At 46.7% G+C, this 20,642-nt stretch overlaps 1 protein-coding gene across 1 annotated transcript in view; it reads left to right on the top strand.

Annotated features, from left to right (window-relative positions):
• P3H1 (prolyl 3-hydroxylase 1) overlaps positions 1-20,642 on the top strand; it is a gene marked incomplete at its 3' end in the record, with an annotated part of 69,093 nt that overhangs the window by 28,822 nt on the left and 19,629 nt on the right. Inside the window, exons 7-8 of the mRNA XM_088461235.1 lie at positions 4,879-4,931; positions 8,278-8,399. Of these exons, the coding sequence (XP_088317361.1) occupies positions 4,879-4,931; positions 8,278-8,399 (175 nt within the window). The remainder of the gene's footprint in view (positions 1-4,878; positions 4,932-8,277; positions 8,400-20,642) is intronic.

The following is a 20,642-nucleotide window of genomic DNA, read 5'->3' as shown; positions in this document are numbered from 1 at the left end:
TTAGGGCGGTGCGAGCTATTCTTCTTATAGAGGATGAGGCACCGGTTCCTAGGTCGAAGTTTCCTAGTTTCAAAAAAACTAAGGTGGCTTCTGCGGTGTTTCCCCTGTCGGATCAGTTGACGGATCATATGGCGGTAGCTTGGCAGGCGCCCAGTAAGAGATTCCTTCCTCAGAAGCGGTTGGCTTCTAATTACCCCTTCCCTGAGGCACATTGTAAAAAATGGGAAACTCCACCGGCGGTGGATTCCCATGTCACCAGTTTAACTCGGGGCGCCACCTTACCATTACCGTCGATATCCTCGCTGAAGGATCCCACGGACAGGAAAGTTGAGACTTGCTTAAAGTCTATTTACTCCCTCTCCGGGGCGGTGGCCCGACCGTCCATGGCCATTTCCTGGGTGGCCAAGGCCATTGAGGGGTGGGCCAATGCATTGGAAGATACCTTCCCGGACGACGCTCCGGATGTCCAGCGGGCGTTGTTGGGACAAATGAGGGACGCCGCTTATTACATTGGAGAAGCTTCTTTAGATGCTAGTCTGCTGACCTCGCGGGTATCGGCTGCAGCGGTGTCTGCCCGCCGATCCTTATGGTTGCGGTCCTGGAGAGCGGACTCTGATTCAAAGAAAGGTCTGGAGGCCTTACCTTTCAATGGGGAATTACTATTTGGTCCGGACTTGGACAAAATAGTGGACACCCTGGCTAAATCCAAGTCGGCCTTCCTCCCTTCGGCGGCACTGCCTGCTAAGGTTCGGAGTTCGGCTTTTCGTTCCTTTCGGGTTCAGGGTAAGGCGAAAGGTCAGTCCTTCCCGAGACAGTCTGCGAGTAAGACGGCCTCTAAACCCAAGAAGCAAGCCTGGAGTGCTCGGCGCCCTTCTTCCAAGCAGGAAGATAAACCTGCGGCCTGATGGGACGGGCCTCCCTCTGGGGGACCTCAGAGTGGGAGGCCGACTTCTTCTATTTGCCCAGTGCTGGCACAATACCACCACGGATGCCTGGGTTCGAGAAGTGGTCTCCCAGGGGTACGCCCTGTCTATTCGGCACAGACCACCCCACCAGTTTTTCTGCACAAGTCCTTCTCAGAACAAGACCAAGGCGTTACAGGTTCAGGAGGCTATAGAGTCCTTGCTGAAAGCAGGGGTCATTGTTCCCGTTCCTCTATCACAACGAGGGACGGGGTATTATTCGTCTCTGTTTCTGGTGCAGAAACCCAATGGTTCTCATCGCCCTATCCTCAACTTGAAGTCTCTGAACAAATTCCTCAGAGTTCCCAAGTTCAGGATGGAAACGTTACGTTCCATCATTCTGGCGATGGAACCGGGGGATTACATGGTGTCCCTGGACATCCGGGACGCCTACCTCCATGTTCCGATAGCATCTTCACACCAGCGGTATCTGAGGTTCGCTATCCTTCAACACCACTATCAGTTCCAGGCGCTACCCTTTGGTCTCTCCACGGCACCGAGGGTGTTCACGAAGATTATGGCGGTCATGGCCGCACATCTTCGGAACCAGAATGTACGGCTGCTGCCGTACCTGGACGACCTCCTGTTGCTGGCGAGCTCCCCGGAGGTACTGCTTCAACATCTCCACCTGACGATCGCTTGCCTGCAAGCGCACGGGTGGTTGATAAATTGGAAAAAGTCCTCTCTGATTCCATCACAGCGGATGGTTCATTTGGGAGCTCTGCTGGATTCGCTTCAGCAAAGGATCTTCCTGACTCCGGAGAAGGTCGCCTCACTACAGCTGCGGATACGCAGTTGCCTGAGCCGTTGCCGCCTGTCGGTCCATTCGGCTATGAGAGTTCTGGGGTCCATGGTGTCGACATTCGACATGGTGGAATTTGCCCAGTTCCATTCCCGGCCCCTGCAGGGGCTGATTCTATCAGAATGGAACGGGTTACCTCACCGGATCCGCTCTCAGGTGCTGGTGTTGTCTCCGGACGTTCGGCTATCTTTGGCTTGGTGGCTTCAGACAGCTCATCTGGTCGAGGGGCGCCCATTTTGGATCCCGGACTGGGTCCTGCTCACGACGGATGCCAGTCTCCGGGGTTGGGGGGCAGTGACCGGCTCTTTGTCGCTTCAGGGTCGTTGGTCAGCGGAAGAAGCACTTCTCCCCATCAACATCCTGGAACTGCGGGCAGTATACAAGGCCCTGCAGTCGTCCGGCCCCGCTCTTCACGGAAGGGCGGTACAGGTGCAGTCCGACAACGCCACCACGGTGGCGTATATCAATCACCAAGGCGGAACTCGCAGTCAGGCAGCGATGTCGGAGGTGTCTCGTATCCTGTCTTGGGCGGATGGTCACATTCCAGCGATCTCGGCGGTCTTCATCCCCGGAGTCCTCAATTGGGAGGCGGACTTCCTCAGCCGTCACGACGTGCATCCCGGGGAATGGTTGCTTCACCCAGAGGTGTTTCAGCTACTCGTGGACAGGTGGGGACTGCCGGAGCTGGACTTGATGGCCTCCCGTCACAATCACAAGTTGCCCGTTTACGGGTCAAGGACAAGAGACGCAGGTGCAAGTCTGGTGGACGCGCTGTCGGTGACATGGACGTTTCACCTGGCGTATCTGTTTCCTCCGATATCCCTGCTTCCTCGGGTTCTGCGGAAATTCAAGCAGGACGGCGGCATGCTCGTGCTGGTAGCTCCGGCGTGGCCCAGACGTCCTTGGTACTCCGATCTGAGGAGCCTCTCCATCGACGCTCCGTACCTTCTTCCTCAACGTCGGGACCTGTTGTCTCAGGGGCCCTGCCTTTACCCGGATCTGGGTCGGCTGTCTTTGACGGCGTGGCTCTTGAGACAGCTGTCTTGAGGTCTCGGGGCTTCTCCAGTTCGGTTATTGGTACCATGCTCAGGGCACGCAAGCCTGCTTCAGCACGGATTTATCACAGAGTGTGGCACACTTACTTTCAGTGGTGTGAGTCCAGACTTTATGATCCTCAGGTGTTCCGAGTTTCTAGGATCTTGGAATTTCTTCAGTCAGGATTGGATCTCGGCTTACGCCTTGCATCTCTGAAGGTTCATGTGTCCGCCTTGTCCGTGTGGTTTCAACGGCGGATTGCAATACTACCAGACGTTCACACCTTTTTCCAAGGTGTTCTCAGGATCCAGCCTCCCTTTGTGCCTCCTGTGGCTCCTTGGGACTTGGCGGTGGTGCTACGGGTCCTGCAGGGTCCTCCGTTTGAGCCTCTTGAGGCGGTGGAGCTCAAGTGGCTGACATTTAAGACGGTTTTTCTCCTGGCAATTGCTTCGGCCAGGAGGGTGTCTGAATTGGGGGCGCTTTCCTGTCGCCCTCCTTTCCTGATTTTTCACCAGGACAGAGCGGTGCTCCGCACTCGTCCTGAGTTTTTGCCCAAAGTGGTCTCGAAGTTCCATATTAATCAGGAACTTGTTGTGCCAGCTTTTCAGTCCCCTGATCTTTCAGCTGGTGAGACTTCCTTAGATGTGGTCCGGGCGCTTAGAATTTATGTAGACCGGACGGCTTCGGTTAGGAAGTCTGATTCCTTGTTTATCCTCTTTGGTTTTCACAAGAGGGGTTGGCCTGCCAACAAACAAATGTTAGCCCGTTGGCTTCGTTCCGTTATTTGTGAGGCTTATGCACAGGAGGGCTTACCTGTGCCAGCCTCTGTTAAGGCTCATTCCACTCGTTCTGTGGGTCCCTCTTGGGCTGCTAGACGTGGCGCTTCTGCTGTTCAGCTGTGTAAGGCGGCCACTTGGTCTTCAATTCAAACGTTTTGGAGGTTCTATGCGTTTGACACCTTTGCCTCTCAGGATGCATCCTTTGGGTGCCGGGTACTCCTTTCAGCACAGGAGCGTCCCCGCCCTTAGTTGTACTGCTTTGGGACATCCCCAAGGTCAACCCTGTGGACCCCCTATGGACCCTGAAGTAGAAAACAAGAGATATGGTAAGAACTTACCTTTGTTATCTCTGTTTCTACGAAGTCCATAGGGTCCACAGGGCGCCCGCCCTGACGCACCTGGCTTCAAATGGGCTGTGTGGCTGGTCACCGGTTTTCCGTCTCCTATTGCTGTGAGTATGGTTTCTTGTGTGTTCCAGTCTTCCTTCTCTCTGTTCCATATTCTCCTCCGGCCTAGGCTGCTTACCAACTGAGGTGCCTGTGGCTCGGGGGCGGGGTATAGAGGAGGACCCAAGTGCATCCTGGGAGCTAAAAGCTTAACTGTGTGGTGCCCATGGATCCTGTTCCAGCTATAACCCCCAAGGTCAACCCTGTGGACCCTATGGACTTCGTAGAAACAGAGATAACAAAGGTAAGTTCTTACCATATCTCTTGTTATATGATATATATTATATGATGCTATCTTGGGTATATGGTCAGATCTTAAAAAAAAAAAAAAAAACAGAGTAATCAAGTGACGGTAGGCACATAACTATGTGCACACAGCCTGCCCTGCCTAGCATACTGAGTACTTGTAAATGTGAAATCCTTTTACTTGGTGGACATTGCTGTGCTGCCACCCACACAGCTGGTAACACATTCTTAAATGTGCCTTCTACACTTATGTATCACTCCCTCTAAATACTCAAAAGTATAAGTCTCAATTTTTTTGATTGTGCGAATAACTAGGAGCTAACCTAACCCATACACTCCTGGGATGCCTATGATCAACCAAGTTACTCCCATAATAACATTAAACTTTAGCACTCTCAACAGATTCTGCCATCTTGATTGGTAAATTGATGCACTTCCTTGTTTAAAAAAAAATAAAGTGCACTTACGCGCGCACACACAGTTGTATGATAACTTCTCTGTGCTTCTTTTTACAAATGACCTTTACCCCCAAGGTACTCTAGTGTCACACATTTCTTTTCTCTACCTCTCAGAGACTGTACAGTGATAAACAGGTTTGTTGTTTACAGGATACGTGGACACCAGAAAATGTCATGCCCAAGAGGTTACGAGAAAAACAAAAGTAAGTTCATATAGATTTATTAACAATAGGGTAAAATCCGTTACTAGTGAGGTTTATTAAATGCTGCATTTTGTGATGTACTTTATCTAGTTTTTTATTTTATTTTAAAATTCAACCATAGCCAAGGCACCACGATTATAGGGCAGCTGTCTTATTTGTGTGGCAGAACAAGAATGAAAATGTAGCATTAAAGGTACTCACATTGATAACACTGGGGAACAGTCAATTTGTTGCCAGGCATTTAAGAGTCAATTTCAATTAATTTTGTGCTCCTGATCATGAATATTCCATGTTTATTTTAATTTGGCTCTAGTTTTTGAGATATGCATATGTCTTTAATATCTATGAAAAATGAAATTAAACAATGTTAAAAATAGTTAAAAAGATATTTTTTATTCTGATTAAATTTGATTTGTAAAATGTTATAAAAAGCAATAGAAGAAATTACATAAGTGTTAGGAAGCTATGAGAACCATTTTTTTTAAGGATTTTTCTTTTGTATTCTTGTTGCGGGCAGTCCCTCTGCAGACGACAACAGTAATCAGCCATCATGTGACGATCCCACCTTCCTTGATATCTTTCTTCCATTACCTGAATATTCTGGTGGAACCGTTCACCCTGTTCTTTGCTTAAATCTCCTAGATTGGACTGGAGGTGATCTAAATGGCTGTACAAAAAATGTACTTTAGTACTCATGTTGGCACCTACTTTCTCGAAAAACATTTTAGCATGTTGTGGACTAATCCATGATAGTTGTCTGCCTTGTGATTGCCTAAAAGTTTTTTGAATTACAGACACATAACTCAGCCATGCTTCAGATTCGGTTTCAGTCATTGATGTGGTAAAATGTGGATCCTTTGCCAGTTTTCGTATCTGTGGGCCATCAAGAATTCCTGTCTTTAATTTTTCAATACTAAGAGATGGAAATGATCGACAAATATACGTGAAACAATCTCCTGACTTGTCCAATGCTTTTACAAATTGTTTCATTAAACCCAGTTTGATATGGAGAGGCGGCAGTATGATTTTTTTTTTCCTGTCAATTAAGGGCTCATGAATGATGATGGCTTCTCCTACAATTATAACTTCTCTTTGAGGCCATACGGTTTGCTGCCAGTGCTTTTGTTTTGCACGACTATCCCATAAGCATATGTGACAAGGATACTTAGTATATCCACTTTGTTTACCATTTTTATATTGACACAAACAGACCACTGATGCTGAGAATAAGCAATTTTTTTTTCTAAGACTAACTTCATATTTTCATACTGTTCTTTAAGTTTTGTTGAATGACCCATAGGAATTGACGCAAATTTATTCCCATTGTGCAGTAATAAGCATTTTAAGATCCTGTTAGAACTATCCAAAAAGAGCCGCCAGTCTTCTGCTCGATATTCTGGCAAGCCCATCATCTGGAGAAGTTCCGGAATATTGTTGCAATAAACAAAATTGTTATCTCGGCTAAATAACGGCAGTATGGCTTGCTCTCTCTTTCTATATGACGTTATAGTAAAATCTGGCTCAAGGTCAGCTTTTTTCTTCGATAAATTCAAGTCACAAATTAAATCGTTTAGTTCTTTTTGATAAGATTTGTTTGGAGTAGAGGAATTATCTTCAAACTCCCTTTCATCTGTGTTGTCGCCTGCACTGGATGAAATTAACATTTCCACATTATCACATTCAAGTTCGCACAAAGAACTTAATGATGGTACAGGTAAATCTCTGCTATGTGGTTTCGGTTGTTTTGCTGAATTCATACTTGTGTATTCGGATTTGCGTTTCTTAAATCGGTTCATACCCTTCACATTTACAGCACAAAAATAGCAGTCACTCAAGTGATCTTTTGGCTCACAACACATCATGGGTATGCTGACATTAATTCCTTTTTGATCACCTTTAGTCCAATTGCGGAGTAATTTCACAAAGTTTGTAAAACCTGCGTGGGATACCCAAATCTTGTCTTCCTGGCTTATGTGACGTCCAAAATAAGCCTGATACGCTTGTTTTACGAATACAGTTATATTTTTTTCTTTCTTTTGCAACAAATATAACAAAAAACTTCAGGGTTGTTAGTACAGTCTCCGACAAGAACTCATTTTTATGGTGAAAACGTTTTGTTTCACACATTCAGTGCTAACTCCCAACAAAAGCTGAGGACGTACTGAACAAAACAAGCCCAAATGGCGGGAAATTGGTTGTGGTGGGACAGAGAGAGGGCCGAACGAACAGGAGGTGTGCTAACTGCGTCCCTGGGTCCTCTCCGTTGCTCCTCTCTGTATGCTGGGAGGAGGCGTGGCTGTGGTCTGAGGATGTCCCAGCAAGCTCAGCAGTGCACTGCCACGCCTCCTCCCAGCGTTAGTGAGGAGATTTGAATATGTTGTGTCTCAAACGTGACTACCAGCTACGTTATCACAAATTCTTGTTGTTGAAAGAGGGTAGTTGTTAAAAAAGCAAAACTAAATCGATTCTGTTAAGTACAGCAGGCCTAGACTAGTAAGGTACGTCAAATGGAGAAAATCATTTAGAATTTTATAATTTTTTTATTAATTTGAAAACTGGAGCCAATTCAGCTATAGCGAAGATTTAATATGAAAAATAGGACCTGTGAGTACTCTCAAACCGATCTTTTATGTCCTTGGCAAGAAAATAAAAATCTTTTTGTTCCTCAGTGTAATAATTAGTAATCTGTTTTTAATGTCTATCAATTAAGTTCCTTCAGCAGTGGCTAAACCGCACCTATAGTCTTTGCAAGGGTGAGACAGACATTAGTGGGTCTAAATTATATCACCTAAGTAAGGTGTGAAATATGTTTGATTTAATTAGTGAATGTATGCGTGTAGGTGTTCTGCATATCTCCCAACATTTGATGATGGCAAGGTGGGACTTGTTGTGCACCGTAGGCATGCGCGCCTGAAAAGGGGACGTGGCTTATTGGAAAGGGGTGGAGCCTATGATAAATAGGGCGGAGCCGTGCGGCATCCCCCGTTTTCCTCTCTTTGGGGGCGTGCCCAGCGCTCTCCTAGATGCTGGGCTGCCCCCAGGCAGTCCGTACACATGAGAACAGATGCCGTGCGCATGCGCACGGCATCTTTTCTCCTTCTGCACATCCGCTGCTCTGCATAGCAGAGCAGCGGTTTGTGCTCTCCCCAACTTCCCCTCCACTGCAGGACACTGCGGCCTGTGGGTGGGACACTCCCAGAAAAACGGGAAGCGGGGCAGTTGGGAGGTATTGTTGTGCAGTTTTCACATTAATTTGCCCAAACCCCATTTACACTAAAATTGAGATGAAAACTTAGTGACCAGCATAATTTTAGCTTTTATTATTTAATTTATATTTTTGTCCTAGGGTGGAACGTGAGACAGCAGCTAGGATATCTGAAGAAATTGGTAACTTAATGAAGGAGATTGAGAACCTTGTGGAAGAGAAGACCAGAGAAACAATGGATTTGTCTCAAGTTGTAAGAGAAGGTGAGATACCTCGCCCCACTTTTCTTCTCACCCTGTATCCTTTCCTGCAAGAGGTAACCCGTGCCTGGTAGATTAACAGTAATGTATAATAAATGATGATGAAAAATTTAAAATTTCCTTGGTATAACTAAATATGTATATTAAATTATTGACCATTTGGGGGCACGGTCTGACTGCCATGCTGGTTGGACACGTCTACTATCAGCTCCTGCACACCAGAGCTGATTCCACTGCCGAAGAGTTTGGGTAAAAGCCGAAAACATAGTAAATGCATTGAAAAAAACGAAAATCATGTAAAGTGTATTGAAAAAGACTGAAATCATAGTAAATGCATTGAAAAAGCTAGAAATCATGTAAAGTGTATTTAGGGCCGTTAAGATCTGTCCCTGTTCCCATTACTGACTTGGGAGGTGTGGCTACTACGCTCCCTTAGAATAAAAAAATAAATAATTTGTTGCGCTGTGAGCCCCTCAGCCCTTTGCAAATCCAGGAGGGGGCCTGATCATTGTGACAACTCCCCTCCATAGGCAGAGGAAAGGAGGCTACTGCTGTTCAGTTGCAGCAGCAGTCTCCCACTGCAGCCCAGGACACAGCAGCTGCTGACGGGTAAGAAGGAAGGGTGGTGGCGTTGTACCCACTCCCATCACCTCTTGGTGCCCCTAAGTATATTGGAAAAGCTGGAGATCATAGTAAATACATTGAAAAGGCAGGAAACTATAGTAAATTCATTGAAAACCCCACACAAAAGCCAGACACACACACACACACACACACACACACACACACATACTCACACTCACACTCACACTCTGCCATGTAGACGCTGAATTCACACAAAACACCCAGATCTACAGTACACTAGATTCACAGAAAAGCTAAAAACATAGTAAAAGTGGTCATGTACCTATTCAGCTTTTTTTTTTTTTTTTTTTTACTGTTTTTAATAAACAGAGCCCAAAATCTTGAGTTATTACACCTACATTCTTTTTGACATATAGGCAATTACATGGTAAAATATGTTACAAGTCTTTGGAAGCATAAATGTACAGTCAGCCTATAAGTAAATATATTTTTTAAATCGCTAAAACTAACTTCGGCTGAGTATTACTGAACTGGGGGGGTCTATTTACTAAGCAGTGTTAGGAGACAGAGTGAAAAGTGATAAGGTGCCAGCCAATCAGCTCCCAACTGTCATCTCACAGGCTGTGTTTGAAAAAGGACAGTGGGGAGCTGATTGGCTGGCACCTTATCACTTTTCACTCTCTCCTAACACTGCTTAGTAAATAGACCCTGGGTGCCAGTCTAGAATATATCTGTCTGCGCTAACTGACACACACACAGCTAATTTGGTTGACTGGAATACACAAGACAAGAAGGGAGGAGGATGGTGTTGAGGTATATTGAGGTAGGACAATTAGTTCTTGGTGATGAGGAACAAGGGTCAGGAGAGAAAATGTCTATTTGCTTGCCTGAGGTTGAGGATGAATGTGAAGAAGGGGTCATGAGACTTACAAGATGAGATCATCATTTGACATATAAATGCAAATATGGGAGAACAATTCTTTAGGTGCTGGAGGTTTCCAGCTAAAATGAATCAAGGTCTTATCTGCATTAAATAAGGATTTTTAGACATGCTTCTTAAGAGTTATCATTGTGGGATTAATGTGCAGCAAAGACTCTCAGTATTGCATCTGCAAATAGTCAAACATGTAGGCATATAATGTTCATTTTCTATTTCTGAGATTTGGTCTTGCATTGCTGGCAAAAAAATACTACTACTCCTTCACAGAATACCGTTTCCAAATTGTCAATTGGTTTCAAACAGGACTCTCTCAAGAAGCTTTGTGACCAGTGTCCTTCAAAAAGCAATGATGTGACTTGAGAACAAAATGTGAGGGTATCCTTAAATCCGTGTGGAAATGTTTGGAGCACTGTGATTCCTGTCGTTTGACTATTCTTTTTGATGCCGTTGTGGTAAATGAAATGTACTTTTTTTCTTTTGGTTTTAAATATGATTTCCCATCATATTTTATCAATTCAGTAGCTACCCAGTTTCTTATTTGTGGCATATCCTTCTGGGTGTACGGTATGTTTGATTATGCTGCAATTACATGTGTTATGGCACATACAAACGCACCACAGTCATAATTATTTGATTTGTTCTGGTATGTCCGTGGAAGCATAGAATGACCTATTCTTCATATTCAAATGACATGAATGTTTTAGAAAGTGAATTTCATCTAAAAACTCCATTTTCTACTTCAGGGTCCATAGGGGGTCCACAGGGTTGACCTTGGGGTTGGGAACCAAATCCGGGCACCACGCAGTTAAAGCTTTTAGCTCCCAGGATGCACTTGGGTCCACTCTCCCTATAACCCCACCCCCCAGCCAGAGGCACCTCAGTTTAAGTTGGTGCCCGGCCGGAGTTGGGTCACCGTTACTGCAGGGGGGCTGCTTAGCAGCCCCTAAGCTTAAAAGAGTTTTATTTTATTATTTTTTACTACTCTTCAGAGCGGCAGCATCAGACTGTCCAATGGACGTCTGAGCTGCCGCTCCTACACCCCGCCGGCGCTGCGACGCCAGTACAGATCTGGGGATCGCAGCGGGACCCCAGAGTCTGTACTAGCCGGGCTCTGGAGGAATCCCTGGGCTGCTGCCGGATCGACGGGGACAGGTAAGTCGCGTGGTCACCGCTTGCGGTGATCCACGTGTGAATATGCAGCCTTATGCCTCCGGTCTCTGGGGACAGACCGGAGGCGCTAGCGGTGGCGGCGGGCTCCCCCTCCATGGAGGCATACCCCGCGTGTCCACAGCCCACCAGGGATTATAGCGGCAGCGGGAGCCGGCATCCCGGGGGGTTAATTGCTAGCCAGGGGAGGAAGCCTTCCCTGTCTAGCGGCTCCACCCCTCAGCTCAGCGCGCCTTTCAATAATACAGTCTGGCGTCGCTGAGCTGCTTCCTCCGCGGGCCACGCTTCTTCTGAGGTCTCCAGTGGCCATTTTCTCTCTGTGGTGCTGCAGAACTCTTAGGATGACAGTGAGCCCAGTCCCCCTGCGTACCTGGCCATTTGGGTGAGAGTACACAGCGCTATAGCCTTCCCAGACACTGAATCTGGGCAGTTGAATGTAGCGACATTGTGCAGTATATTATATGTCATGCCTATGTATGTATATATATTTTTCTGCATTGTATGTGACTTATGCTAGTGCTGACTGTCTGCTTTTTCTCTCACCTGTCAGTGTATATCTATCCCTTTTCTTTATCTGCCCTAATACAGGTGTACCTGGGGTGGTTCTGAGACCTCACATATATATATTTGTTAATATCTGTGAGGTTTGTCACATACTGTTGCGTGCTGCACGTTGCCATATTTTAGATGGAACTGTGAGTTGCATACGCTGATAATGGGTCCCTGCAGCTAATCTTAGCGTCAGTCAGGACCGGTATGGCGCTGCTTAATATTTCCGTCAAGATAGTCAGATATATCTGACCAGGAGATTGCACACGATACTGCACCCATTATTGCGATCCTGCAAGTCATAGCCTGCAGGAATTAGTGCGGAGGATTTTAACTCAGAAAGGTTTATGTATGCGGCACCATCTGGTGCGGGGCCCCTTGCACGACCCCCTTAAAGGGCGGTTTATTTCTCAGGATCCTCTCCTTTGAGGATCGCCGGGCGGGCCCCATTGTCGTCACTCGCTTGGAGTTACTTCACCATACTGCCCTTTTGAACTCGGGGTATCTCGCAATTTCTTGCAATTTACCCCTGTGCAACAGACTGTCGCTCCCCGCCGGGGTTTTTCACAGTACATGAATTACCTCCGATACCACATCGGTCTGTCATTCCCCTTGCAGGGATTACCACAACGGCCACCCTGGTGGATGTTTTATAGAAATACTAATTGGCGTGATATACGCCCTGTGGTTACTGACCAGTGGCTCTGCCGTGAACTGGATGGTATATTCGGCTCTTTCCCTCTCACATGGGGGGAGCCGATTTCAAGTATTATTATCCCTGCTTTGGGGCTGGTAGCCAGGTTCATTCTGGATATAGAGAATGTCGATCCTGCACCTGTATCATACATCTCCCGTTTTCTGCCCAGCGGGTGGATCTCATAGCGGGAGTCTGGCTGTCGCCAGATACGAGGAGTCACAAAGGCCTCCTGTTTCCCATTCCCTGAGGGTCTTCACAAGTAATGGAAATCCCCTTCTGGGATGGATTTGTATGTTAATCATCGGGTTACAGGCATTAATACGCCTCCCATCCCGGCCTGGACGGATTTTACGGATCCGTAGGTGGTAACTTTGCCTGAAATCAATGTACTCGTTTTCAGGGCCTGTTGCCCGTCCTACCATGGCCATCGCATGGTGATGCTTTTGTGACGTTTTTCCCCTCCAACACGTCCTGAGGTTCAAATATCTTTTGCCGCTCACATAAAATATGCAGTGGTCATATGTGGGATTACCTCATGGGATGCCGGTCTTCTAACTTTCAGGGTTTCGGCGGCGTCTGTATCCGCCGCAGTACCCTATGGCTGCGTTATGGGAAAGCAGAGGTGCACACTCCTTCCATGGGGAAGATCTTGTTTGGTCCTGACCTTGACAAGATCGTTGCATCATTGGCAGTATCACTAATGGGGAGATACCGTCTTTAGCTACTCCCACTACATTCGGACTAACTCTGTTAAGTCTTTTTGTCCTCAGGGTCAGCCTAAAGGCCTGTTTTTTCCTAGGCTGTCGGCCTCCATGGGGGCCACCATATCCAGTACCGAGCAGTCCTGGACTTCCGGACGACCCTGTTTCTACACCTGAGGATATACCCTCAGCCTGACGGGACAGGTCTACATCTGGGGAATTTCCAGAGTGAGGTACTGATTCTCAACGGCCTCTCATTGCTCAGGCAGCCTCCTCACAGGCATTGTTACACGGGCCCTTCTTCAGACCTGATCAGGGCCTTACAATCCCAGAAAGCTATACAGTCTTTGTGGTAAGCAGAGCTATTTCGGCCAACCTCACTATCTCAGTGAGGGACTGGTTGTTCTACTTTCTTTCTGGGGCGGTGACCGACTGGTCCTCATTTGCCTATACTCTGTCTCAAATCCCTGAATCAGATTCCAACGGTGCCTGGACTCAGGTGGAATCGTCCATGCTCCATCATCCGACGTTTGGAACCTGGGGATTTTAGGGTATATCTGAGTATTCAGGATACGTACCTACGGGTACGTACAGAGCCATCTCATCAGCATGGGTTCAGGTTTGCTGTGCCACAGCAACACTTGTAAGTTTCGGGCTCTGCCTTTTGGGACTGTCCTCAACTCCACCGGGGTTTACCAGCCTTATGGATTTTCTGACAGTTCACCTGTTCAGGGTATCCGAATGCTCCTTTCTCTGGACGGTCTCCTGCTTTTAGCAGGATCACCAAGGTACTTTACCGCCAGGTCAGGATAACCGTGGCTTCTTCTCGGCACAGATAATTAGTCAACGGAGAAAAAGTCCTCCCTACATCCCTCACAGGGTTTTCTTCATCTGGGAGCACTGCTGGATTCTCAGACTCTGAGAATTTTTCTGGTGTAAGACAAGATCTCCACTCTTCAACTTGGAGTGTGCGGATATCTACGCATTCGACATATGTCATTACTCTTTGTGATGCGCGGTCTACCAGAGTGTCTACCTTTTGGTAGGGTGGAATGTGCTCAGTTCCATTCCAGACCTTGCCATAATTGACTCCCCTCCAGATGGATCGAGTTTTTCCCATCGGATCGCTGTTCGAACGATGATACTTTCTCCGGAGGCGAGTTGGTCTCTGTCCGGGTGGCTATGGCCATCTCGTCCAGGGTGATCTTTGCTACAGACAGTGTCTGGTCCGCATTCGTTTCGGGGCAGTTGGACGTCTGTCGTTTCTGTCCTGCCACTTAACTTGTTGAGGGGATTGATCCTCATGGCCTTCTGACTTGATCACACATTACCGGTGTTACAGTCCAGCTCCAGGAGTACTGAAGCTACCTTCAGTGACTCTTTGTCAGTGAAGTGGTCCTTCCACTTTGTGTACCTGTGTCCTCCGGTCTCCCTTCTTCCTCGAGGTCTTCGTAAGTTTAATTCGAGACGGAGGGGCTTTCCTTCTGGGGGCTCCAGTTCGTCCCAGACATCACTGGTACTGAGATTTTCGGAGTCTCCTCATCGATACTCCGTTCCTACTGCTTCACTATCTGGACCTGTTGTCTCAGGGTCCTTGTTTTTCCCTGGACCTGGATCGTTTGTCTTTGACTGCGCCCCTACTGTGGTCCTAGGGCTTCCCTGGCTCTGTCTTCATTGAGATGTTTAGAGCAGATAGGCCAGACTTTGCTGGGATCTGCCACGGACTGTGGCATACATAATTCTTATGGTATCGTACCTGTCGATACGATCCTCCGGTGTCCAGGATTTTCAGATATTCTGGCATTCCTTCCGGCTGGCTTGGGTTTCACCCTTGGCCTGGCCTTCCTGACAGTGCGGATCTCTACACTGTCGGTATGGTTAAGATATGGAATTGCTCCGCTCTGGTATCCAGTTCATCCTTTGGAGTGTTTTCTGGATTATGCCTCCACTTGTCCTCCCTAGGGACTCCTGGGGAGTTAGTAGTGGTTCTTTGTTCCGTCCGGGGACAGTCAATGGAACTGCTGGTTGTGATAGCCATTACATGGTCTATTGTTTAAGCTCTCTCTCAGGGTGTTTAAATCAACCAGGAGAGTGTCTGAATTGGGAGCGTTCTCATGTGGCTCCCTCTTCTGGAGGGCATCATGTCAGGGTGTGAGTTGCTCTCGCCCTGTATTTCTTCTTAGAGTGGTTTTTAGGTTCCATATTATTCTGGAACTTATGGTACGGCCATTCAGTCCCCAGTCTTCTCGGCTGGTGTGGCCTCATTGACTGTGGTCCGGCCTCTTTGGCTTTATATGATCCGTTCAAGTTCCTTATGGTAATCGGACTCCTTATTGGTGGTCTGCGGTTTCTGGTTTTCACAGGAAACGATGGCCGGCCTATAATGAAATGTTGGCTGGATGGCCTCGTATGTCTTCCTCAGGGGCCTACCCATAGGTAGGCATTTCTGTCGTTGAGGCTTGTTTTTTCTCGGGCCATGTAACCCTCGTGGGCGGCTCGTTGTGGCGCCTCGGCTGTTTTGCCTTACTAGGTGTCCACGTGGTCTTCTGTCCAAAACTTTTTTTTTAAGGTTCTAGGCATTGGTTTCCTTTGCCTCTCAGGATGCTTCCTTTTTGGCGACGGATTCTCCTCTCAGCACAGGAGCGTCCCCACCCTTGGTTGAACTGCTTTGGGACATCCCCAAGGTCAACCCTGTGGACCCCCTATGGACCCTGAAGTAGAAAACAAGAGATATGGTAAGAACTTACCTTTGTTATCTCTGTTTCTACGAAGTCCATAGGGTCCACAGGGCGCCCGCCCTGACGCACCTGGCTTCATATGGGCTGTGTTACTGGTCACCGGTTTCCCGTCTCCTTTTCTGTGAGTATGGTTCTAGAGTGTTCCAGTTTTCTCTCTCTTTTTCTCTCCTCCTCCGGCCTTTGGCTACTTACAAACTGAGGTGCCTCTGGCTGGGGGGTGGGGTTATAGGGAGAGTGGACCCAAGTGCATCCTGGGAGCTAAAAGCTTTAACTGCGTGGTGCCCGGATTTGGTTCCCAACCCCAAGGTCAACCCTGTGGACCCTATGGACTTCGTAGAAACAGAGATAACAAAGGTAAGTTCTTACCATATCTCTTGTTTTTTTTCTTCTTAATGTTTGACACATTGAATTCATGTAGAGAATCTAAGTACAATACCAAGTTAGTTCTTCTTAAGAATGACAACAATAAGAATCCAGTGTACACCTTTTATCTTTAATTGGAATCATCCAAATATCTTTTTTTTAGAAGAACATTCTTGAAGCAGTGTTTGATGGTCTGAACTAACATTCTTTGTAACAGTAAGGATTAAAAAAGAAACACAACTGAAAGGAAAAATGTTTTCATCCTAACCAAGGTCCTTGCAGAGAATTGCCTGTGAAGCAATAAACCCATTAATGACACAGTAATTCAGCCACTCTGAACCTTTGAGATAATCAGTCATAAGCATATACTTGAAATGGTAGATACTAGACAATAATATGTCAGGGAATTTTGTAATTCATGTTAGTCTTCCATATTTAGAGTCGTGTAAATAGTAATTACCTAGATTACAGAATTCACATAGAAGCTCACGAAAATAATAGTTTTTGCATCTGGTACAAGGAAAGCACCATTGCTTCCAATAGCATTTCCTTCCAGTTTGAAAGCTGTTTAAGTGCTGCATTGAAGCTTTCTTACGCATTGGTTGTGATACCATTTTGTTTCCAAAACCTTATATTCTTTTAAAATCTATGACTCTGCGTGCAGATTATAGAAATTTGTTGACATTCAAAGTACTGCAGAAAGGCCCTACTCCAGAGGGTCCCAAACTTTTTTGAATCACGGCGCCCTAGAGTACCAGCATTGTTTTCACTAGGTCAGTGTTGCCGCACGCATATGGTATAGACTTTAATGGAGAAACGCTGGCTGCGCAGTGTCGCAGCTTGGCAAGTGCTGCGCTATGCTGTGATGTGTGTGCCCGTGCACACTCATCACGGCAACGATGAGTTGCTACATCTGTACCTTGTTGGAGTTCAATTGTGGACTGTGTTAAAGCAGCCATTCAAGGAAAAGTCTGATTTTTCTTGTTTCATGTAAAAGAAAGGCAGCTGGTATCAGTGGTGATTCATCGAACATTAAATGGTGAAATACAAGTATATTAACATAAAAATCACCTAAATTGAATGTTTGTATCGAAAGACAACAGGACCGGTAAAGCTTTTTCTATTTGTATAATAGTTTGGAGTTTCTTTGAAATTTCCTTGGAACCCATAACAACAAAAAATCCCGCAAAGAGACACAGGCCCTCATTCAGAGGCGGTCGGAGGATGCAAGCGGTCGCTCAGAAACTGGGCGGCCGCTTGCATCCTGACCGCCCGCCTCTGTTTCGGTCGTTAGGCTGTGATGTCAGTGGGGCCTCCCCCAAAGGTAGGCGTTCCCAGCCGTTTGGGCTGCTGCCACCCCCTGGCCCACCTTCCAAACGGGGCGAGCTGTCACTCAACATCGACAGCTCGCCCCCTTTGGAAAGAGACCCGCTACGACCGGCGCTGTCGGTCGTAGCGGGTCTCACGCATGTGCACGAGGGAGCCGGCTCCCTCGTGCGCATGCGCACTGGCCAAACACCGAGGCGGTCGTAGACCGTACAGCCGCCTCTGAATAAGGTCCACAGTCTTTATAAACCCTTCCAGGAAATCTGTGCATTCATGTACGTTGTATAAATCATCGTGATTTTACTCTTTTTTTTTTTTTTTTTTTCTTCCTTTTTCTCAGTTTTTTATTAGGACTATTTACTTCTTTTGTACCAATTTCTCAAACTAGCAGCTCCAAACGGCAGGCTCTGCAACCTGCTAATAGGAAAAGATAAACACAAATAATGTTGAAGCGCTTGTTTGAAAAAGAACAATAGATACTATGAAAACAATTTAATAAAAACAATAGACCTAATACAATAAATAACAGAAATGTGGTATGCAGTGTTCTGCAATAAAACGTGTTGACTCACAATGTCAGTACAGGATATATAGCCCTCTGTAAAGTGGGACTGTGCACGGATGATTAGAGAGGATTTGGTCCTTATGCCGGGATTTTAGAGCAGTGTTTGACACAGCTGGTGAATGTGTACCATACACAGGTATAGCAATGCTAACTGCCCTGATAGCCGTGGCGGTATGGATGTAATCCAAAAACACTGGACGTCTCAAATGAGCTAAGAACTGGTATGTCCTCCAGAATGTGTAGGTAAGACAGTATGTCCAAGATAAAAATTATTAACCATGTAACCAACCATGTTATGGCACAATATCTGTTATACACACACAATCATCCCAAATGGTCCTGTGCAGGGTTCAGCGCTTCACCGTCCAGCAACAAGGGTGCAGATTCTCTGTGTGTGTGAGAGATGGGTGCTCTACCGCCTGTCAGCGGGAACGTCAGCCTAATGAAGTCCTACAGAGCTATTGTAGTATACCTTCTGAGAAAACCGGGACCCTCAAACCTGGAGAAACGAGTCAAGGAAAGGAATACTACAATAGCTCTGTTGGACTATTTATGCACTGGACTTGCGTTGCTCAAGTCCATGAGATTGCCGTCTCTCTATTGAGCCCTTGGAACTCTGCACAAGCCGTGCACTGCGATGGGGACTGCATGCTATTAGGGTGTTAAACTGCAAGAAGGGACAGCGGGCTAAGTAAGATATGATGGGGTTAATGTGTGCTATGAGGCATGATCAGTGTGTGCAATTAGGGGGTTTATAAACTGCAAGGGGGGACGGGGCTATGAGGGGTAAGTGAATTATGGGGTCAGTGTGTGCTATGAGAGGGGTCATAAGCTGTTGGGGGCAGTGAATTGAGTAGGACATTGAGTGCTGCAAGAGGTTAGAAAGCTGTGAGGGGTGCAGTAAGTGTTGTGTTAAGGGGGCAGTGAGCTATGAAGGGGCAGTGAGAGCTGCAGGTGAAGGGGTCAGTGAGCTGAGAGGGAGTAAGGTTGTGCTATAAGGTGAAATGGAGGGAGCTAGAATGGTAGAAAAGTATACAGTGCTAATAAAAATATGGAAATTTCCTAAATATGGAGTACTTTTATACCAAAAATGTCTTGCTATATTTAAAGGGGTCAAACATGTTATGATGGGTACAGATCAGACAACCAGTTTTTGAATAGACACATTAGAATGCAGCTAGTTTTATATGGGCCAACTTCTGATTCTTCTACATAGTGTAGTCTTGTGTGTGTGTCTTGATGCAAGCAGTAATATGCCCATTAGATCTTTAGGGGCATCAATTAGCCCAACATCTGGCAGGTTTGTGTTCGCTGTTCTCAGGAGATTACAAATGTAAATTGTGTCGCAGTTATCACAGTGACTTCATTTGGGGGGTGCGGGCCGCACCTGGGTGTCGCCCTCAGAGGGGGTGACTCCAAAATGCCGGCTCCTCTGCAGTGACAGGAGCAGAGTGCTGCAGTGTGACATTCTCCTGCAGTACCAGGCTTTTGTCATAGAAGGGGAGCAGACAGTGCAGTCTGCTCAGTCTTCGGGGGCAGCCCAGCATCTCCGGCAATGCTGGGCTGCCCTGGAGTGACCTCATCGGGACCTGCAAGTCCACTCCTCTTTAAGTTAGGCCACACCCCCTATTCAGGGACACTGGCATAGTCAGTGTGCGCACCGGGTGTCGCCAGCCTCTGACGCCTCTGAGTTATTACACTATGTGTCACATATAGTGTAGTAAATGCAAGATAAATGACATTTGTAATCTCCTGTGTCCAGTGTTTTTTTTTTTTTTTTTTTCTTCTTCTTCATGGGGATGGGGGGCCCAAAGCATATTTTTGCACCTGGGCCCACCACTCTCTTGTTCCGCCACTGGGTGGGGAGATACTTACTTTTTTAAGATCTGGGTGTGTTAATATTTCATAGACTTCTATTAAAATTTTTCAGGGTTTTTTACAGTAAAGCGTCATTCTTTTTCAGGTTTTCATAGAAATAACACAGCAATAGAACTACTGATGTGCATTTTGCACCTTCATCAACAATTATGGAAAAGGAAGAAGTTAATCCTAAAAGTAGCAACTTGTTACTTTTGTTGCAACTTAGTTGACAGAAGTTCATGACCTTGTACAATATAACTAACACTATTTTCTAGCCAATTCTGCTGCTGCTTAATACAGTATATGCTGTATACCGGGAAAACTTACAAACACACAATTATCTGTGCATAGATTCTAGAAGATGCTGGAAACATTGTTTAGACACTCACTCTGATATATGGTGATATGCTGGCATCAAGCATTTGCAGATTTGTTTAACATGCAGCTCACCTCCTTTTCCATCACATCCCAAATACGTACCTCCCAACTGTCCCGAATTTAGCGGGACAGTCCCGTTTTTTTATGGGACTGTCCCGCCCGCATACCGCAGTGTCCCGCGGTGGAGGGGTAGTTGGGGAAAGCATACACCGTTGCTCTGCATAGCAGAGCAGCGTGTATGCAGAACGAGAATAGATGCTGTGCGCATGTGCCTATTCACAGTACGGGGAGGAAGCCCGGGGGCAGCCCAGCATCTCGGAGATGCTGGGCACGCCCCTTAGTCGGGAGCACGCTCGCCTCCGGCGCGCAGATGTCCC

The sequence above is a fragment of the Taudactylus pleione genome, unplaced genomic scaffold (genome assembly GCF_031769625.1).
Source record: "Taudactylus pleione unplaced genomic scaffold, aTauple2 ptg001031l, whole genome shotgun sequence".
NCBI classification, from domain to species: Eukaryota; Metazoa; Chordata; class Amphibia; order Anura; family Myobatrachidae; genus Taudactylus; species Taudactylus pleione.
The sequence above is the reverse complement of the archived record's forward strand: the minus strand, read 5'-3'. Positions and strand labels throughout refer to the sequence as shown.